Raw genomic sequence first — 21,476 nt, forward strand, 5'->3', positions numbered from 1 at the left:
ACTTGGGGGACGGATGCTGAGGTAATGGGCAGACCACATGGAGGGGCCACTGAGCTTAGCGTGGCAGAGTGCTAAGGCCACCCCTATTCCTTTCTGGGTGCTTGCAAGTAATTTCCCTTCGTTCTCCTTCCTTGACTCACCCCTTCTAGGCCTCTGCTTCCAGGTCACCTCAGGAGCTCTCCGCCTCTGCCCAGCCCCCACCCTGTGCCAGTTTTCCCAGGGCACTGTGGTACCCAGCCCACTATATGTGTTGCTGTCTCTCTTTACTGCCATATAAGCCCCACAACACTTGGGGCTGCTGAGTGCTCCATGGCTATAACACTGCTCAGCACACAGCAGATGTTCAATATATGTTGACATAAATGAATGAGAAAGAGGGAGGACATAGAGATAAGGCAGGCTTTCTGATGGGGGATAAGAGGGAACTCGTTGGGAGAAACCAAAGAGAGGAAGAGTCTGGGACCCATACTGAGTCTTATTTTAGTCTGTAGCTGGCAGGCAGCCTTGGAAGAGCTTTGAGTAACAGGAAAGTATTTCAGTGGACACTTCCAGATGCAAGTGGACACAGCTGTAGACAGGGGAGTCGTGGAGGGCAAGGAGTAGAGGTGGGTGGTGCAGGGTGACCAGAGCCATCCCAGAGGTCAGTGAAGGACTTGGGGGTCAAGGATGGGCTCCCATGCCTAGTGTATGTGCTCAGGGTGCCCTGGGAGGTGACAGAGGGGTGGCAGTGCAGGCTTAGGCCCTGGAGAAGTCTGGGTTCCTGGCTTCCTCCTTCCTCTCACTAGCCAGCTGACCTCCTCCATGAGGCATTCAACTGCTTTGGGCCTCAGTTTTCACTTCTGAAAAATGGCACCAGTACTATACCTCTCTCTGATACCTGTTTATATACCTATCTCTAAAGTGGCAGCAGTAACATCTAAGGTGTCAATGTGAGTGCTGAGTATGTAATAATCACTACCCAGGGGGTATGCTGAGTGCTTTACAAGCAGCTGGGTGAGTTCTGGTCCATGTCTGAAGAACTAAGCACAGTGCACTGTACCTGGTAAGCATTTGACAAATGCTGGGTACCTACTATCATTATTTGTAAAATAGGAAATGGAAGTGTCAGAGATGAGGACTGCCCACAGTCAGGTTGGTCTCCAGAAGTTTCTGGCTTCGATGGTTGGTAAGTGGGAGGATGTGGACACTGCTAGTTTAAGTGCTTCTGTACTGCCATAGGGGAAGGTAACTCAGCAGTGCCCAGGCCAGGCTCTTCGGGGCCTCCTTGCAGACTTTGATCTACAGGCTGAGTACTGTTTATCCACACCAATTCACATTAGGGTGTTAATTGTGGACAATGCTTAATAGTCACTCCCTAAGACTCTGGAGGGGAGCGTGGCAGCTAGAATTCAGGTTGGAAGACCTTGTGCTCCAGATCCTGGGCAGCTCACCAATGTGTGAGAGGGTGAGGGAGGGAGATAATCCCTTTCTCCCCATTTCCCCCTTCAACATCTTCTTTTTCCCACTCTCACATTGTCCCTGAAGCTGAACCGCTGAAGCTGCGGTTGAGGGGTCACCTGTAGAGGGAAGGTGGCTGACAATGTGAAGGCAGATTTTGACTCAACAGGAGGGAGAGCTGCCTACAAGTGGAGCAATTTGCCCTTAGCAGCTGTAGGTCTCGGCTGAGTACCTGTCAGGGATGCTTCTGTGAGGTGAGCTGGGCCAGGTTTCCTGCCCCAAGCCTGGAATTCTGTGCTTTGTGGTGGCCAGCATCTCCTAGCACCGTGCATATTTTGCTTAGGGAGGGTGGGGAAGACCGACAGAGTGAGGGAGCACAGACAGGTTCCTTTCTCTGAATTAGGAGCCAGCTCTATTCTAGCATCCTGAAATGATCACGGATGCCCAAAGGATGCAGCAGCTGGGTAGGGGGCAGGGGAGAGCCTGCTACAGAATGCCTTGGGAAAAGATCCCTCAGAGCCAGGCCTCCTCCCCATCTCACACTCAACAAAGAGCCTGACCACCACAGGTGAGGAGGGAGGACCACTTTAGGGCAAAGGATGCTGGGCCCAGAGCAACACTGCAGCACCTCTCGGTTCCCCCCTCCTCCTATATCCTTGTTGCCACCAGCAGAACTCAGCAATTTGGGACACAGACAGGAGGCCTGGGACCTGCTGTCCTCCCTGCACCTTAGGTCTCCCAGGCCTGGGGGCTCCCTCCAGGGCTCCTGGGCAGCTCAAATTCCAGGTAACTCCTTTCTCTTTACAGAGCTGACCCGTGCCAGCATGCTCCCGGGTCCCCTGAATTCTGTCCTCCTCTGAGGACTGAGCATCAAGGGAAGTCCATAGATCGTGTGAGGGAGGGTGGGCTGTCTCCAGCCAGGAGTAAGGGGGAAAGGGAAGTTGTATTCCAGCCAGCAACTCAGTCGGTAAGGTAGGAAGGAGGAGGGAACAGGAGGAACCCCCCACCCTTGGCTGCCCCCTGCTCCGCTGCTTATCAGATGAAACTTAGAGCCAAGTAGTTGCTCCTCGGCCTTCTTAACCAGGAAGGACGTCGTCCTCCTCCTCGGGGTCTCACCTCACACCCAGAGGGTCTCCCAGACCTGCCTTCCCCCTGTACCCCCAGTCCACATTCTCCCCGGGGAATCCCCCTACCCACCTTCTTCCAGGTGACAGTCTCCTAGCCCACCTTCTCCCCTGGAGGGGTGTCCCAGTCCACCTTCTCTCCCTGCAGGTCCCCCGACCCACCTTCTCCTGGCAGGTCCCCGGGTCCCTCTTCTCCCTCAGCAGTGTTCCCCCGGCCCACCGTCTCCCCCGGCGGTGTACCCCGGCCCGCCTTCCCCGCGGTCCCCGGCCCGCCTTCCCGCGGCGGGAGCGGCGGCCCAGGCTGGCGGGCGGAGGCGGCGCCACCCGGGGCGCTGACGTAGAGGCCGCTCGGCGGCCGGGGGTCCCTTCGGTGGGGCCGCGGCTCTCCGCCCGCCGCCCCCGCGCGTCCATTCCCTTTTGTGTCCCGCGCGCGGCCCGTCCCCCGCGCACACTCGCGCCCTGCGCCCCGCGGGCCGGCGGGCGGCTCCCGGCGCGGCCCTGCACCGCGCGCCCCGCTTTGTGTGGACGCGCCAGCCGGGTGCGCGCGGGCTGTAGTGCGCCCCCGGCCCCGTCCCCGGCCCCGTCCCCGGCCCCGGCCCCCGCCCGGCCCGGCCCGCCCGCCCGGCCCGACCCGGGAGCGCAGCGCGGGCCGAGGGGCGGGCGGGCGGCGCGGCGAACATGGCGACGGTGCCCGTGTACTGCGTCTGCCGGCTCCCCTACGATGTTACCCGCTTCATGATCGAGTGCGACGCCTGCAAGGACTGGTTCCACGGCAGGTGAGCGCGCAGCCGCCCGTCCCCGGCCCCGGCCCCCGGCCCCCGGCCCCGGCCCGGCCCGGTGAGCGCCCCGCAGGCCCCCGCCCGCCGCCTCCCGCCGGCCGCGCGCCCTTTTGTGCCCGGGGCGGGGGCCGGGGCTGGGCGGGCGCCCCTCGCCGCCGCCGCTCACAAAGCGGGCCCGCGGGGGGCCGCGGGTGGGGGCCGGGCCGGGAAGTTGGGGCGCCCAGCCGGCCGGGCCGCCTGACAGCGGGGCCGCGGAGGCCGGGCTCCCGAGGCCCAGGCCCCGCGCCCGCCGCCTCCCCCGCGAAGTTGCAGGAACTTTCCCCGCGCGGGCCCCGGAGAGGCGCGAGTGGCGGGTTCGGACGCCGGCGGGGCTGGGACGGACGTGGGGCCCGGCCAGGTGGCGGCCGACGCGCCCACCCTCCGCCGCGGCCCGGAGCTCCGGCACCTCGTCCGGGCGGGCGGGACCCCTGCCCGGCCCCAGCAGGGCTCCTGGACCCGGCCGGCCTGCATGTCCCCGGGCGGGAGTGCGGGTGACAGAATGGTGTCTCTGTGTGGGTGGGGGTGTTGTGACTTTGCCGCCTCCTCCCTGGCCATCACATTTCCCCATTCCCCTCCTCTCTGTTTTCAGACACAGGCCCACCCTGGTTTTCACTTGACCTTATGCTCTCAGAGGAAGATGGGGTGGGGGGAGGTAAAGCTTGGCCTTTGCCTGTGACCATGACCTGGCCCTGTGCCGAGTTTTCAGAAGCCCGAGGCCCCTTCCCACCCGAGGCCCCTTCCCACCCAGAAGTAAGTGGAGGAGGAGGAAGAGGAGGTGATACTGGTGCCCAAACTGCTCCAACAGGTTCTCATGTGTTTGGGCCTCAGCGGGACCGCCAGAGGCTGGCCGGGGTAGTGTACTCTCTATGCTCCAGTCTTAAACCCAGCAGGAGCAGGGCTGGGGGCAGGAGATGGGTGTGTGGTGGTAGGTGGTCCCTCAACCCCCAGAGAGGAGAGCCTCCCCCTGGCTTTAACTGTGGATGGGCCAGTGGCCCTTAAACATGGACTGTGGTGTCTAGTCCTGCCAGTTTACATGTGGGGAGCCAGGCAGCCAGATGTGACAGGGCTCGCTCAGGCTGATCAGCACCAGGCCTGATTCCCAGCTCAGCGCCTGTGACGGTGACCCCAGTGAGGATGGGTGGGACTCCATGGGACAGGGACTCCCACTGAGATCTCCTGGGCTTCCTGGGCTGCCTTCCTGTGGATGTCCAGGGTTGCAGAGACCCCACAGAGCAGAGGAGCCCAGAACACTGCTACTATGCACACCCACCAGTTGGCATCCTCTCAGAGTTCGTGGCTGGATCAAGGGTGAGAGCTGCCATGTGATCCTTCATGGCTCCTCAATTCCAGAGATACTGAGAAGCGGGCCCTGAGTGCCCTGAAAGTGGTAGGGCCTCTCCCTCCTCCCCCACCCCCACCGGGGGCCTGCAGAACTCCCTAGGTGCCCAGGCTGGGGGAGTGTGAGCACCTGGGAGGACCCTTGTCTGGCTGCCCAGGGGCCCTCTCCTCTGGGTGGGGAAGGCAAGACCAGTTCTGAGCTAGACTTTGAGAAGGGAGGTAGTGGGTGGGAGGAGTGGAGGAGGTAGGGAGAGACCCAAGAATGCGGGGCAGGCAGGGGAAAGGGGCTGAGGGCTGGCCTGAGGGGCTGGTGGCATTTGCTCGATTGGCTTAGGCAGAGGCAGGGAGAAAGATGCGTCCTGACACCTTAAAGGGGATGTTTTCGGGAGGTCTTATTTCTTATTTTTCATGTGAGGTCTTTGATTTGATCTGATATACGCACAGATCATTTTGATCAGCACAGATTCATTTCCACTTATGTGGGGTCACCCTAGGGTCTGAAGGGGGCTGTGCTTGTGCTTTCCCCCTGCCGTGGGGCACGCCTTCTCTGCATCTAATCAAGGGTCCCTTACGAAAGTGAGTGAGCCCTGAGGCCAGAACACGTCCTGTAGTCCTTAGTCCCCTGGGTGGCTCAGGGGAGGTGCTGTGATGGGGGAACACAGGGTCAGGGGTTGGGACCTTTGTGGGCAAGGCTGCATGCGGCCCTCACAGCCCTGGGCCAACCCCCCACCTCTCTTGGTGTGGCCCTTCTCCACTGTGACAGGAAGGTGTGTGACAGGATCCACATGTTTCCAAATCTGATATTCTGGATGGATGGCCCTCCACTCTTTCCAGATCCATGTGTCATTTGTACTGTTGTTTACTTCATATTCAACAGCTCAACTCACTTTTTAAAAGTTTGAATACTTTGTAACTTATTTTGAGAGAATTTTAGACCTAAAGAAGAGTTAACAAAAAAGGTACAGTTTCCTTCTGTCCCACACCCTGCCTCCCCTGAAGTTAACATCTTATCAAATTATGCTGGAAGCATGGAAACTATGCTGAGGCAGAAACACTAGGATAGTACTGCTAACCAAACTCCAGGCCCCGGGCAGATTTATTTAGTTCTAGGACCCCATTTCAGTCTTGTGTCTCCTTACTCTCCTGAATCTTTCTTTTCCAAGGAAACTTCATATCATTCCCTGAAATAGAACATTAGTATACTTGCCATAGACAGTACTTGTAAAAATAAACATAACTGTGAAAGTAACAGGCTCCCTCTTGTTCCACCTGTGACCCCTCACATCCCTACAATGCACCCCATTTCGGATGGATTGGAAGGGGATCTCTGAGGTTTCTTTCACTCACAGTGGCCAACTCTTTGCTGGTAGGACTCTAGCAGCATCTTTGGCTGAGATCATGGTCGGGGCAGTCCCCTTCTGGGGGAAGAGCCTGCTCCCAGGATGTGTCCACCTCGGCAGGAATCTTTGAGCAGCCTGACCACCCCTCCTGGTATTCTTTGGGGAGGTCTCTCCGCTGGACTGTGCTGGTACTCATTCAGCCAGGAAGTCAGGAGCTCGTGTTCCACCCCATCTTGACCATGGCTAGTCACTCCTGGGGCTGGGATACCCTGTCAGCCTAGTCTGCCTTCACTGGCACCTACTGTAGTGTCGCCTGGGAATCAGCTTTGACTAGGAAGGGATGGATTTTGCGGCTGGTTGTCTTCAGAGCTGTCTTATCTGTGTGTTCGATAGGGAAGCATGGCACTACTCAGGCATTGGGAAACTTCTTCCCCAATTAGGGTGCCACAAAGCCACTTAGGGACAAGAACTGGGGGGCTTCTCATGACTGTGTCTTCTGTCAGACCCCGTGTGTCCTTCCACCCCTGCCTTCGGCAAGGCATCTGACCATGGACCAGTTACTCTAGGGAGTGACCTGGGCCTCTCACCTTGTCACCATCTTGATGTGAAGAGTCTCTGTCTGTGGGAAATAGGAATGATTCTGTTAAAGTATCAGATATCCTGAAGCTTCCTGGCCCTCTTTAAGTTCCTGTTGTATTAAACTTGAAGGGTTTTTGGAAGCATAATCAGTAAAGTTGATTTTAAAGAGTTTGAAAGCTGAAGGTGCTGTACAAGTCCTTCAGTGGCAGAAGTTTCATTTATCCCTCAGTAAGTACTATGGGGTGCATGTTCTGTGTGGGGTGCAGTGCTGGCCCTGTGGGTTCCTGGGGTAACAAGGCAGCTCCCTTGCGTCTCACAGGGTGTTTTCTATGGGAGTCAGACTTGTGGATCAGGAGTTCCATGCCAGCCTGGGGAGCTGTTTCAGAGCCCTGAGGAAGCACTGTTTGGGGCAAGGAAGCTGCATCAGGGACGGCCTGCAGGTGTGGCTAGGAGGCAGGAGCCACAGTGGGGGCTCTGAGCAGAGCAGCAGTGGGAGGGGACTGAGGATTTGACAGGGTCCTTCTGGCTGCTGTGGGCACAGTTGGGGAAGAGGGTGGGAAGGGACAGGAGCCTTTGTCCAGGTGAGAGGTGACAGGCAGGACCTGGGGGTGGGGACTGGGGTGTGCAGAAGGGGTCGAATTCTGCAAGTACTCAGAAAGGTGGGCTGACAAGCCTTGCCTCGTGCAGATCCCCTCTGATTCCTGTGTGTTTGTCCTTCCATCTGGGGTCTGCCTGCCCTCCTCTCCAGGGCCCTATCTCTGTGCCCATCATCCCCAGGACTGGTTGGCCTTTGTGGGCTCTCGCTGTGTCTTTCACTCCACCCAGCCTTAAGCTTCCTGGGGCAAAGCCTCTTCCTGAGTCCTCGGCCCTCATGGCTGCTCAGTACCACAGAGTGAGACTGTTGGCTGGCTCTGTTGGCCAGCAAAGTGTGCGCACTTGGAGGGAAAGGAGGGCCTGCCAGGGGGTAAGGCCTCAATGTCACAATCTAGGTGATCAGAGCTGACAATTAAGCCTTCCAACCTGAGATCCCTTAATACTGGGGGAAGTGCCATTCGCATGGCGATGGAGTTGTGACGTGTTTGACGTGATTAGGAATAACGGTTCATCATTTTTAAATGAGGGATTCTCACTGTGTGAGTTTAAGAAGTTCCAGAGGAGGTTGGGGGAATGTTCTGCCAACTTACAGAGGGCAGAGCAGATGTCCCCTGTCCATTGATCCTTTCCAAATGAGATGAATCTCAAAGGAGGCAACTTGGAGCTCGTGGTAATCACCAGAATGTTTGCTTTTATTGAAAATATTGGCCCAGAAACATGCTTGGTGTGAGCCTCTGCACTGCAGCCCACATTTGTTTGGGGCTACTTTGGCTCAGGTGCGGCTGCAGTTGGCCTGAGATCGGGCAAAGATTTGAGGTACTTCATGTGGACCCTGCCACTGCAGGGTACCCAATCCTCTGGGGCCATCCCCTCGCCTCTGTGCTCGTGGCACCTGGCCATGTGGCAGGGCCTTTTTCAAAAAGAATGAGCAGATTTGCTGTTGGGAGGGAGTATTGGCCAGAAAATAATGTTCCATGACAAAGTGTGCTAGAAGAATCTAACTCCTAAGATTCTGGTGTGGGTAAGGCAAAGCCGTCAATTGACTTCTAAATGACTGATGTGACTAATAGCGCTGCAGGGCTCACACTCAGGCTGGCCTTTATGACATCAGGATTAGTTCACAGTTATCCTCTTTATTGGTTCTCACAGCTACCTGGGTGGTGGGCCAGGTGGGCCACCTTGTCCTCCCACTTCAAGCAGATGAGGGGGGCGTCTCGTCTCCTCACCTGCAGCAGGTGTACGTACCTCTGCCAGGTGCAGGGACAGAAGTGGCGTTTGGCATATTCTTGGCGGAGGGTGCTGAAAACCCCATTACTGTCCACGGTTTTGAAATGCTATGTGGATGGAAACATCTTCTCAGCAGGAAGGCCACATCCGGTGCCAAGTAGGGAAGCTGGACCCTCTGCAGCACCCTCTGTGTCTCAGGTGTGCCCAGTGTCCCGCTGGCTTCCCATTTAGAGTTGTGCCTCCATCCCTGCACCTCTCCTTCTCTGTCTCACTCCATTTCCGTTCACCTACTTCTGCCTGTCTTGGTTCTCAACTTTTTGGTTTGGTGGGAAGTGAGCCTAACTGTGCTCTTTGGAATGGGGCTTGGCCCTCTGCTTCAGGGTGCAGGGTCTCTTCACTTCCACCCAAAGTGCTGGGTCATCCGTGGAAAAACATAGTTAGAATTCCAGCCAGTGACTGGCTTTGACCTCAGAGCATAAGAACTGAAGGTCCTGTGGTTTGTCCAGGCAAATGGTGAAACCCGCCTTTCATCCTTTTTTTAAAATTTAGGGTGAAATTCATATACCATGAAATTAACCATTTTAAAGTGCACAGTTAATAGCATTTAGTGCATTCAGAATGACTTGCAGCCATTATCTCTATCTAGTTCCTAAACATTTTGGTCACCTCAAAAGAAAACCCATTAAACAACTTCCCTGTCCCTCCTCCTCTCAGCCCTGGACAACCACCCATCTGTTTTCTGTCCCTGTGGATTTATCTATTCTGGACATTTCATATAAATGGAATCAAACTATATGTAACATTTTGTGTCTGTCTTCTTTCACTTAGCATAATGTTTTTTTAGGATCAACCATGTTGTGGCATGTATCAGAACTTCACTGATTCTTTTATGGCTGAATAATATTCCGTTGTAAGGATATACCACAGTTTGTATATACATTCCTTTGTTTATGGATACTTGGGCTTTTCCCACCTATAGTTATTGTCAGTAGTGATGCTGTGAACATTTGTGTACAAATATTTGAAGACCTGTTTTCAATTGTTTAGGGAATTGCTGGGTCATATAATTATTCTATGTTTAACTTTTTGAGTAACCAACAAACTTTTCCACAGCAGCTGCACCGTTTTACATTCTTACTACCAATGCAGGAGCAATCCGATTTCTCCTCATCCTTATCAACACTTGTTGTTTTCTATTTTAAAAATTATGGGTGTCCTAGTGGGTGAGAGGTGGTATCTCATTATGATTTTGTTTTGCATCTCTGTAATGGCTGATGATGTTGAGTATGTTTCCATGTGCTTGTTGTCCATTTGCATATCTTCTTTGGAGAAACGTCTGTTGCAACAGTTTGCCCATTTTAAAATTGGGTTCTTTTTTTTATTTTTGAATTTTAAGAGTTCTTTATATATTCTGGACACTAGACCCTTATCAGATACAAAATTTGCACATATTTTTCCATTTTGTGAGTTGTCTTTTCACTTCTGTGGTCATGCCCATTGATGCACAAACATTTTAATTTTGATGAAGTCCAATTTATCTTTTTCTACTGTTGCTTATGCTTTTGGTGTTATATCTAAGAATCCATTGCCAAATCTGAGGTCATGAAGATTTACCCCTTCGGTTTCTTCTAAGAGTTTTATAGTTTTAGCTCTTGTATTTAGTTTTTGACTCATTTTCAGTTAATTTTTATATAAGATTTGAAGTAGGGATCCAACTTCATTTGTTTGCATGTGGGTATCCAGTTGTTCCAGAACCATTTGTTGAAAAGACTATTCTTTCCCTATCGAAAGTCTTGGTAGCCTTGTTGAAAAATATTTGACCATATACATGAGGATTTAATTCTGGACACTATTCCATTCCATTGGTCTGTATGTCTGTTCTTATGCCAGTACCACACTGTTTTGATTACTGTAGCTTTGTAGTACTTTTTTTTTTTTTTTTTTTTTTTAATTGCGGTATGTGGGCCTTTCACTGTTGTGGCCTCTCCCGTTGCGGAGCACAGGCTCCGGACGCGCAGACTCGGCAGCCATGGCTCACGGGCCCAGCCGCTCCACGGCACGTGGGATCTTCCTGGGCCGGGGCACGAACCCGTGTCCCCAGCATCGGCAGGCAGACTCAACCACTGCGCCACCAGCGAAGCCCTGTAGTAAGTTTTGAAATCAGGAAGTGTGAGACTTCCAACCTTGTTCTTTTAAAAAAATTATGTTGACTTTTTGGGGCTCCTTGCAATTCCATATGAATTTGAGGATCGGCTTCTCCATTTCTGCAAAAAGGGCTGTTGGAATTTCGACAGGGATTGCATTGAATCTGTAGATCGCTTTGGGTAGTATTGACATCTTAGTATTACGTCTTCTGATTCATGAGCATGAGATGTCTTTCCATTTATTTAGATTTAGGTATCCCCTGATTTCTTTCAGCAACGTTTTGTAGTTTTCAGTGTACAAGTTTTAAATTCTTGATTTAGTTTATTCCTAGGTACTTAATTCCCTTGGATGCAATTGTAAGTGGGATTGTTTTTGTAATTTCCTTTTTGTATTGTTCACTGCCGGTGCTTTTACCCTTTTTATTAAAAAAAATCACCCTTTAACATGTGGCAGCTGAATTTCCAGAACCAGACATGTGTGGGGTGTGGGTGTTCATGCATGTGCTGGGGTGTGCACACTCAGCTGGGTGCCTGTGGATGTCCTGTGTCCAGAGTGTGTCTGCATGCCCTGGGAGGGGTGCTGCTTTCCTTTTTAATCTTAAGTGTTTGTTGAGCCTTGCCTATGTCACATCCCGGGCTAGGCATTTTTCATACACATGTGTTGGGGGGCTCCTTCTTGTATTGTGTGGGGGTCATCATGCAGGTCTTTATCTCCTTTACCCTGACTGTTGAGGAAGCTGCCACTGAGTAGATCAGGGCCCACTGCTGGGCATGTACTGCACATGGCCTTGCTGAACTTCCCACTGCCCCTGAGGGGCTTGGTGGTGGTGGGCTGCTCTGATTGGGAGGCAAGCAAACTGAGGCTGGAGAGATCAGCTCCCTGAGGTTAACACTACAACATGATAGGCTGGGACAGCAGCAGTGTGTCTGTCCTGGAGCTCCCCCTGCCAGCGCCCCTTCATTGATGTTAATGACAGGGGACAGTGCCCAGGACCCCAGAAGGCAGGAGGTCCCAGTGAATGCAAACCTGTAGCATGGGTCGGCACTGCTCCTTGGGTTGAGCAGGACATGAGGGCAGTGAACAAGCCCCTGGGATGGTAGCCCAAGCTGCTGACTAAACCGTGAGCCTTATGCTGGGGTGGGCCAAGTGCCTAGGAAGCTTTGGGCACAGTCTCTGGCCTGGGTCCTTCAAGTGTGGTGCCGTTTTCTGCTTCACACAGAAGTGCAGAGTGGAACTCATTTCTTCTTGTGCCCTACACACCGTGGGCTGGGCACAGGTCCCATGGTGCCGGTTAAGTGTGAATGGCTGGATGGGCTTTGGTTAGTGCCCTGGGGCCAGGTCTGAGCTCACAGATACCTACCCTTGGGACAGCCAGACTTGGGCTGGCAATCCCAGACTGATGTACAACCAGCCCAGCTACACGAACTCTGGTACTTGAAAATCTTCTTGTAACTTTGTGAATTTGCCTCTCGTTTTATCCATCCCCTTAGAACTACACCCCGAGTCAGAGTCTGAATGTGAATTTCAGGGAAGTTGGGCTAAGTGGGAAGGGCAGTGAGAAAGTGCTTCTTGGGGACATGAGCGTGTCCCAGTGAGGCACAGGACCCTTCCCTGCCCAGACCCCATCTCACCACCCTCCTGGGCTGACTTGCCGTCAGCTGGAGAGATGACAAAGATTTAGGGGTTCAGCTCCCATTTCCTGCAGAAGAGACTGAGGCCTGGTGCAGCATGACTTTTGGCACCCTGGAATAATCAAGAAACTGCAGCCTGATCCAGTGTGCCTCCCAGATGAAAAACGCCCAGGGAGGTGTGCAGCGAGCTCCCCAGGAGAGCTCCCCAAACCCTGTGGGGAGGGGGATCCCTCAGCACTGCATGAGGCAACACAGCGGGTGTGCATCAGAGCTTGGGGTGGGTTCTCACTAAACAGCCTTCTGCTGACATTTGCAGAACTCCAGGATTATTTGCCATTGGTGCTTGTAGAGTTTCTTTCCTGGAAAGTCTGACATAACTATGGCTAATCTCCCAGCTGTTTTGGAGCTATAGCTCGTAAGAAAAGGGGCACCTGGGATAGTGAGGGGTGTTTCTTGCCTCTTGTTTGCTCCCAGCAACAGATACTTTCTGTCAACACCTTGTCCTTTCAGCAGCTCCCCAAGGGCACTAGACTTGGGTCTGCTTAGGAGACTCTGGCTCGGAGAGGGCCAGCAGCCAGCCTGGGTCACTGGCTGATAAGTGGCACATGCGGCTTTGCCACTCTGACTTCCCCTTGGCAAGTTCGAAGTCTGCCAGGCACTGCTCTTTCCCCATACTTCACCCATGCTGTTGGAAGGTGGAAGTCTTAGCTGCTGTTCGGCCTCCTGGTTCTCATGATACTGTGTTGTCATGGTGACCTTTCGATCCCAGTCTGGGTGCTTGTGTAGCCGGCCCCCATCTGATCCTGGTACTGCCCCTGGGCCTCTCCAGCATCCCCCTCAGCAACCTGGACCCCTGGCTGCCAGGGCGCCTGCAACGTGCCCGCTGTACAAGCATCAGGCATTTGCATTTCAGTCCTTGGCTCCAGATGTGGAGGTGGACAGGTAAACCTGGGGGTGGCTCACTAAGTGAGGGTGGGGCATCTTTGTGAGTCTAGGGGCCGGTCATATCAGCCCCCCGTTCACTGAGCCACAGGTAGGTGTGGGACTAGGGCTCTGAGGACCTTTTACCTGGGTTCTGCCCCAAAAGACAGGTACAAATGCTTTTCCCGTGTTCTCAGCCCAGTTCTGCCCAATGTGTGCTGTGTGGCCCTCTCCTGGCCTTGAGATGTCCCCTCCCAAGTCCCATAGCCACTCCCCCCACCCCGACTCTCTAAAATCCCTATGGGGCCTGAAGGTAATGCTGGGCAGAAGTGAGGGAGAGACCCTGGAGCAGGGAGCCATGAAGCCACTTTCCCAGGCCCCCCACGCCGTGTCCCAGTCCTGCCCATCCCATGCCCTTCTCCAGCTCCACAGGGCACGTGGTTCCTTTCCTTTCGTCCACAGATGATGGGACCCTCTGGAGTAGAAGGTGGGTGTTGGTGGGACCAGAGAGCACCACATGGCTCTGCTCATCCTTGCGCTCAGCAGCTGAGCTCCGGAGGTGCAGACCTGCGTGATCCTTCCTCCTGCAGAGCAGCCGTCCCAGCCTCGGGACTGTGAAAAAACCAAGTGCAGGATTGAAGCTTGGGGAATGAGGCAGGCAGATTTGCATTCAGTTTGAGAAACAACTTTTTAATAATGGAAACTGACCCCAGACTGGACACGTCTGGGGAAATAGTGTGTACGTTAGAGTAGGGTTTCTCAGCCTGGGCTCTGTGGACATTGGGCCCAGAAAATTCTTTGCTGTACAGGATGTGGAGCAGCATCCCTGGCCTCTGCCTACTAATCCAGTAGCACCCAGCTGTGACAGCAGAAGTGCCTCCAGGCATGGCCGATGTCCCTTGAGGGACACAGTTGCCGCCAGTTGAGGGCAAGAGGCGACTGAACTTCTGCAGAAACATATTCACCTTTATTGGGTAGAAAATGGAGCTTCTGACCCCTTTTCTTTTCTTATGTTTATTGTGATAAGGAATAACTGCATTTATTCACTTCAAAATAGTTAATTGAAAAATTTGCAAACGGAACACTAGGACATGGGTTTTTAAAAAGGAGTATGAAAGAATATGTAGTGAAAAGCTGTCTTCTCACCAGAACCAACTCGATGGCAGCGCCTTAGGAAAGACTGCAGAGAGATTTCTGTCTATACAACGTTTGTGTCAGGCAACCACCCCCCTCTCTCTTTTCTCAGGCACATAGGCACACAGACACACGTTGCGGGCATGGCTCTGCCCGGGACACGGTTCTCAGACAGGGCTCTGTTGTGTGGGCTGCGCTCAGGGATGCGTTTTCCCCGTCTCCTCTGGCCTGGTTGGTGTTAAGCTTGTTTCTCATCTGGAGCAACTGCAGTTTTGCCCAGAGAGCATCCTGGTACATACGGTTACGTGTGCATATGTGCAAATTTATCTGTTGGATAAATTCCAAGACATAAAGGTGCTGAGTTGAAGGGAAGCATTTCAGGTTTTAAAATCGCCAGATAGGTTGGAGAGATTTCTCTACACACTGGCAGCACATTTTCTGAACTTTTTGATCTTTTGTCAGTTCAGTCTGGAAGGTGAAAAATTGTATCTCACTATGGTTTTGTAGTGCAGTTTTTATATTATATATTATTATATTATCATTTCAGTTTGTAGTTGTCTAATTATTAAGCTCACTCACTTTTAAATCCTTTTCTCCCTACAATTGTAGGATTTTGTAAGTGGCCCAGATGCTTTCTAATAGAGACAAAAAGAGCAGGTTGAATCTGAGAAGTGAAATGAGAGGCAGCCTTCCTCTGGTGGGTCTGGGCAGTGGGGGGCACTCCCGTCCTCTCCCTCCTCCTGCTGCAGCAGTGCTCTGAGCCCCTGCGAACCTCCGGGGCTGGCAGAGGGTGAAAGCTCACTTGTTTGCTAAATATCCCCTCTCCCTTCCTTTTGAGTCTTACTGTGAAGTCAGCCTCATTTGCTTTTATTTTCTTCATAAACTTTTATTTTAGACTTGTTTTAGGTTTATAGAAAAGTTGCAGCCATGGTAGAGTTTGTGCATGCCCCGGCTCAGTTTACCTGATTGTTAGCATTTCACATCACTTGCGTACCCTGGTCACAGCGCAGGAGTCCATGTCGCTCCATTGCCATGCACTTCCTACCCCTAGTCCTCCCCACAGAGCCAGGTTTACTGGAGGCCTTGCACACCCACCTGCTCCAGTTGTGGTGGCTTCTTGGACCCCTTTGTCCTCTGATCCTGACCCTGAAGATATTTCAGTGTTTGTGTACCTTTGAGGAGCCATGTCTCCAGCTCGTGAGGCCTCCCCCCAGGCGCCTTCACACATCCCTGAACCTAGGACCCCAGCCCCAGTGAGGGCACCCTGACAGCTCGCGGGGCTACCTGTGACCCCGTGAGGGAGCTGAGTGTTACCCAGCAGCCCTGCGGTGGTCCCTGCAACACGGACATGGGACGCTCTCCACGTGGTCCTGATCACAAGGGCTACCATTTAGGATCATGGTGCAGGTCCCCTTTCACAGTTTCTTCTAGATCTCAGACTTGTATTGTTTTATTAGATTTCAAACTACTCTTTGGAAAAGAAAGATGTAATTAGAGTGCTTTTTGCACTGCCTCTCTGAAAAGCTGAGAGAGCAGTTCCCCGCCCCCCGCCCCCACTCTTACGCTCTGCCTTAGGGGCCAACATTACCACCATCCACTTGAATGGCTCCCGCCCTCCGGACACACTACTGGAATAGGATGTGTGAGTTGGGCCTCCCATGGAGGATTTGGTCCAAGCCCCTCTTTCACAAACGAGAAACAGAGGCTGCCCGGCAGTCTGTGTCCTTTCTCAGCCTGGTGCTCTTTCCAGACCCTGGGGTGTTCCCCACAGATGGGCTGGAACCCTCTTGGTTGGTTCTGCCCTTGGGGAAGCCCCCCTGCCCCCAGTCCTGAGCAGCACACGTTTGAGTGCGGGAAGCCCTGTGCCTCCTGTGATTCGGTGAGTGACGACTGTCGGCCCCCATTCGAGAACACCTCGCTGTGTGGACGGGCTGCCTGTCTGTAGTGGGAGGCTGTGACCAGCTGGCCTTGAGGTCTGGGGTCAGGAGGAGGTGGCCTGATGCCTGTCCTGGTAGAGGCCTGCCCCGCTCTGGGGTCATCCTGCTGGGGCCTCCCTTCCCTGCCTGCCCATTTGCCTTTTCCGCAGGACCTCTGTGTCGCCCGGGTGGCCCGGCCAGCTCTCCAAGGTCCCTTGTTGGAACCAAGGATCAGGATCCAGCCCATCTTCAGCCACCCTCAGAGCTGGCCACTGGAGACCTGAGGGGTGGCAGAGCTGGGCCTGGTTGTCTCCTTGCCACTTGCCTCCCAACACTCTGGGGTTCCAGGATTCAGATTCATTTTAAACTCTTGGGGGAATCCCTGTGCAGACGGTCCCTGTGATGAGGCCGCTGGTCTGGATGATGGCACATGGTCACAGAGCCTTGTTGTACCAGCGTGTCCCCTCTGGGAGTGCGCAGTCACCTCCCGGCACCGGCCTGTTCACCGTGATCTGCACACACTGTCAGTTAGTGAAGGAAAAGGCTCTTGGCGAGGTCACCCAGCAACACTTGGCAGCCTGCCATTCTTACCCGTCGCTTGGCAAGAGAATCCTTCAAGGCCTTCCCGGAAGTGTCCTGTCTGTCGGGGGGAACTATGGACAAGGCCTAATGCTGTGCTTGTGGGTATCTGTCAGTGTGAGTGTCCCTGGGATGGACGGAGGGCTCTGGTGCCCTCTGCACAGTGAGGTCCAAGGTATGTGTGTGCCTCATCTTGTCCTCAGGATCCGCTCCATGAGCCAGGCGAGGTCCCTGATTTAGGGATGGCAACATTGATGCTCAGTGTTCCCAACACACCACTAGGTTGGAGGTGATCAAGCACAGCCAGTGTCCTTTCACCACGCTCCCTGCCCACTGGTCATGCTGGCTGCTGTTGAAGTGTGCCTTGAGGCCCAGCTTGTACCAACCTAACCTCATGGCCCCCGTCTCCTCTGGGATAGGGTCCATCAAAAGGCACTCACCTCAGGGGGCCACAGCACATGTCTGCTCCAGGCCCTACACCTTGCATTTGTGCCTCCTGGGAGTCTGGGGCAAGGGCCTGCTGGAGCCCATCCAGGTTTCAATATCCTGATCTTTGCTTTTCTTGTCCTTTATGGTTAAAAAAGGAAAAAAAGATAAAGAACAGATATTAGAATGTTTCAGCAGGATAGGACCTTGGAGCACACCAGTCGCTGCTCCCTCCAGATATAGCAGCAATCGGGACCACAGCCTTCCCTTCGTTCTGGGCTGCCCCCTGTAGGGTCACAGCACAGAGTTTGTTCCCAGGCCCCACCCCTAAACACCCTCCAAGTTGTTGCCCTCAGGGGTGTGGTAGGGGCTGAGGACAGGGACCTCACCTCTCTTAGTCTAGAGTGGTACTTCTGTTAACATGACCTTGGATTGCGTTTGCTCTCAGGTGAAATTTGTCTTCCCAGCCACCTTGTGAGTCTCTGAGGGTTTTATCCAGAGGGAAGGCTGTAATTCCCAGAGCTTCCTGACAGAGGTATTTGCTCTATAGCTGCATACAGTTGGTTTCCCTAGAAACTGCTGGAATAAATACTCCAAAACCTGCTTCTGACTTTTAAAGAGACCATGCCATTTATCTGGAATATCTATTAAAAATCCACTGCAACAGGTTCAAAAACATATGAAGAGATATTTTGAATATTCATTTAATATATCAAGGATTCTAGACTCTTAGATGATAGAATTGAGGGGAGGATTAAGTAAATTATAATGTACTCACAATAGGAAACTATTCAGTCATCAACAGTGATGTTTACAACAAGATCTCAATGATACGGGAAAATGTTTATGCTATAATGTTAAATGGGAAAAACCCCCCAAGATTCTACGTTGTCTATATAGGATGTTAGTTGGTTTGAATCAGTTAAAACAGAAGACATGCTGGAAGCAAATGTTAGAGGGTTGAGAGTGAGAGTGGTTTTTTTCCTGTTGCTTTCATACTTACCTCCACTTTCCAACTTGTTTTCCAGGAGCATAATATCACTTTTATAATCAGAAATAAAATGAGCATGAAAATGAGATTTCAGAGTACAGAGGTCATCCTGCCCTGCCTCTCATTTCACAGGTTTTGTGGACTACAGGTTTTATAGACATTTGGGCTCGAGTGTCTCCTGCTGCACAGCCGCCTGGAGGCAAGGATGAGGGATGCTTTCTTTAGGACCCTTGATTCTAAAGGCCCTTCTGGCAACCCCTCTTCAGATGTCACCCCCCCACCCCAATAATGCACGCTAGCCTAGCCTGCGGCCTGTCTGCTGAGGAGGGGCTCCGTCAGCCACCCAACAGCCCCATCTGCCCCAAGCATCTTTCTGCAAGTGCAGCTTTATGTCCCATAGGACCCTGTCCAGTCAGAGGCCCCCTTTGGGATCATCCCAGGGATGAGGCCTCAGGCTAATGGGTTGAGGTTGGGCCCCACCACCACTACCACCTAACTAGGAGCAGTGACTGAGGCCCCATGACCACTTCCCAGAGCAGCAGTACCATCCTGTTACCAGCTACACTCACGCCAGAGTGTCCCACCCTAGGTGGGGACCAAAGCATATGGCCAGCTTTGGAGGACAGAGCCTGTAAGCCAAGCTCCTTCAGGTCTGTCCTCACATTTCTCTCCTGCAGACTGGCAGCTAAGCCCCTAGTTACTGCATTCCACATGAGAGCAGAAAAGTGAGGCCTCAGTGCCACAAAATGTGTGGTTTGCAAGACTGATGGGGGTGTGACACAAGAGGGGGCCCTTGGGGGGATCCCAGCAGACACCAGCCTTACAAGACATGCTGAAGGCACAGGCCAGCATAGATTAGTTCCAGTCTGAGAAGCTAAACACTGCTCTATAAACGGGGAGTCCTCCTTCACAGAGCTTTAAACCATTACTTACAGATACTAAATGATTACTCAAATACACTTGGATACTTACAGATACTAAATTATTATTTACAGATGCTCCACCTAAAGATAAAGAGTAGAGTAACCTAAGGCCAAAAATACGGGGAGCCACTTCCAATCGGATCTTCTTTAGGAATGACAGCAAAGAATTCCGAAAATACAATGTAAGCCTTGAGAGATTTAGGATTTGATGTTACAGAAAATATTTCCTGACCACATTCATTGTGTGACCATTCATTTTCAAAATGCTAATTCTGGTGGTGCTGGGTCGGAGGATGGAGAGAACTATTAAGAAAACTGTAATTTCTTCTTGAGTCAGACCTGCCATGTGGCTGACGGGGTCTTGATGCTCCGGGCGGGTGTCAGGCCTGAGCCTCTGAGGTGGGAGAGCCAAGTTCAGGACATTGGTCCACCAGAGACCTCCCGGCCCCACGTAATATCAAACAGCGAAAGCTCTCCCAGGGATCTCCATCTCAATGCTAAGACAGAGCTCCACTCAATGACCAGCAAGCTACAGTGCTGAACACCCCATGCCAAACAACTAGCAAGACAGCAGCACAACCACACCCATTAGCAGAGAGGCTGACTGAAATCATAATAAGTTCACAAATACCCCAAAACACACCACCAGACGTGGTCCTGCCCACCAGAGAGACAAGATCCAGCCTCATCCACCAGAACACAGGCACCAGTCCCCTCCACCAGGAGGACTACACAACCCGCTGAATGAACCTTACCCACTGGGGGCAGACACCAAAAACAGTGGGAACTACAAACCGGCAGCCTGCGAAAAGGAGACCCCAAGCACAGAAAGTTAAGCAAAATGAGAAGACAGAGAAATACACAGCAGATGAAGGAGCAAGGTAAAAACCCACAAGACCAAACAAATGAAGAGGAAATAGGCAGTCTACCTGAAAAAGAATTCAGAGTACTGATAGTAAAGATGATCCAAAATCTTGGAAATAGAATGGAGAATATACAGGAAACGTTTAACAAGGATCTAGAAGAACTAAAGAGCAAACCAACAGTAATGACCAACACAAGAAATGAAATTAAAAATTCTCTAGAAGGAATCAATAGCAGAATAACTGAGGCAGAAGAATGGATAAGTGACCTGGAAGATAAAATAATGGAAATAACTATCGCAGAGCAGAATAAAGAAAAAGGAATGAAAAGAATTGAGGACAGTTTCAGAGACCTCTGGGACAACATTAAACACAACAACATTTGAATTATAGGGGTCCCAGAAGAAGAAGAGAAAAAGAAAGGGTCTGAGAAAATATTTGAAGAGATTATAGTTGAAAACTTCCCTAACATGGGAAAGGAAATAGTCAATCAAGTCCAGGAAGCACAGAGAGTCCCATACAAGGAGAAACACGCCAAGATCCATATTAATCAAACTATCAAAAATTAAATACAAAGAAAAAGTACTAAAAGCAACAAGAGAAAAGCAACAAATAACATACAAGTGAATCCCTGTAAAGTTAACAGCTGATCTTTCAACAGAAACCCTGCAAGCCAGAAGGGAGTGGCAGGACATATTTAAAGTGGTGAAAGGGAAGAACCTACAACCAAGATTACTCTGCCCAGCAAGGATCTCATTCAGATTTGACGGAGAAATTAAGACCTTTACAGACAAGCAAAAGCTAAGAGAATTCAGGGGCTTCCCTGGTGGCGCAGCGGTTGAGAGTCTGCCTGCCGATGCAGGGGACTTGGGTTCGGTCCGGGAAGATCCCACATGCCGCGGAGCGGCTGGGTCCGTGGGCCATGGCTGCTGGGCCTGCACGTCCAGAGCCTGTGCTCCGCAATGGGAGAGGCCACAGCAGAGAGAGGCCGGCGTACCAAAAAAAAAAAAAAAGCTAAGAGAATTCAGCACCACCAAACCAGCTTTACAACAAATGCTAAAGGAACTTCTCTAGGCAGGAAACACAAGAGAAGGAAAAGACCTACAATAAAAAACCCCAAACAATTGAGAAAATGGTAATAGGAACATACATATCAATAATTACCTTAAATGTAAATGGATTAAATGCTCCAACCAAAAGACATAGACTGACAGAATGGGTACAAAAACAAGACCCATATATATGCTGTCTACAAGAGACCCACTTCAGACCTAGGGACACATACAAACTGAAAGTGAGGGGATGGAAAAAGATATTCCATGCAAATGGAAATCAAAAGAAAGCTGGAGTAGGAATTCTCATATCAGAAAAAATAGACTTTAAAATAAAGGCTATTACAAGAGACAAAGAAGGACACTACATAATGATCAAGGGATCAATCCAAGAAGAAGATATAACAATTGTAAATATTTATGCACCCAAGATAGGAG

At 52.0% G+C, this 21,476-nt stretch overlaps 1 protein-coding gene across 1 annotated transcript in view; it reads left to right on the plus strand.

Moving 5' to 3' along the window:
• The first annotated feature begins 3,239 nt into the window (after nt 1-3,239).
• PHF2 (PHD finger protein 2) overlaps nt 3,240-21,476 on the plus strand; it is a 92,345-nt gene continuing 74,108 nt past the window's right edge. Inside the window, exon 1 of the mRNA XM_065878753.1 lies at nt 3,240-3,337. Coding sequence (XP_065734825.1) covers nt 3,240-3,337 — 98 coding nt within the window. The remainder of the gene's footprint in view (nt 3,338-21,476) is intronic.

The sequence above is a fragment of the Phocoena phocoena genome, chromosome 6 (genome assembly GCF_963924675.1).
Source record: "Phocoena phocoena chromosome 6, mPhoPho1.1, whole genome shotgun sequence".
Lineage (NCBI taxonomy): Eukaryota > Metazoa > Chordata > Mammalia > Artiodactyla > Phocoenidae > Phocoena > Phocoena phocoena.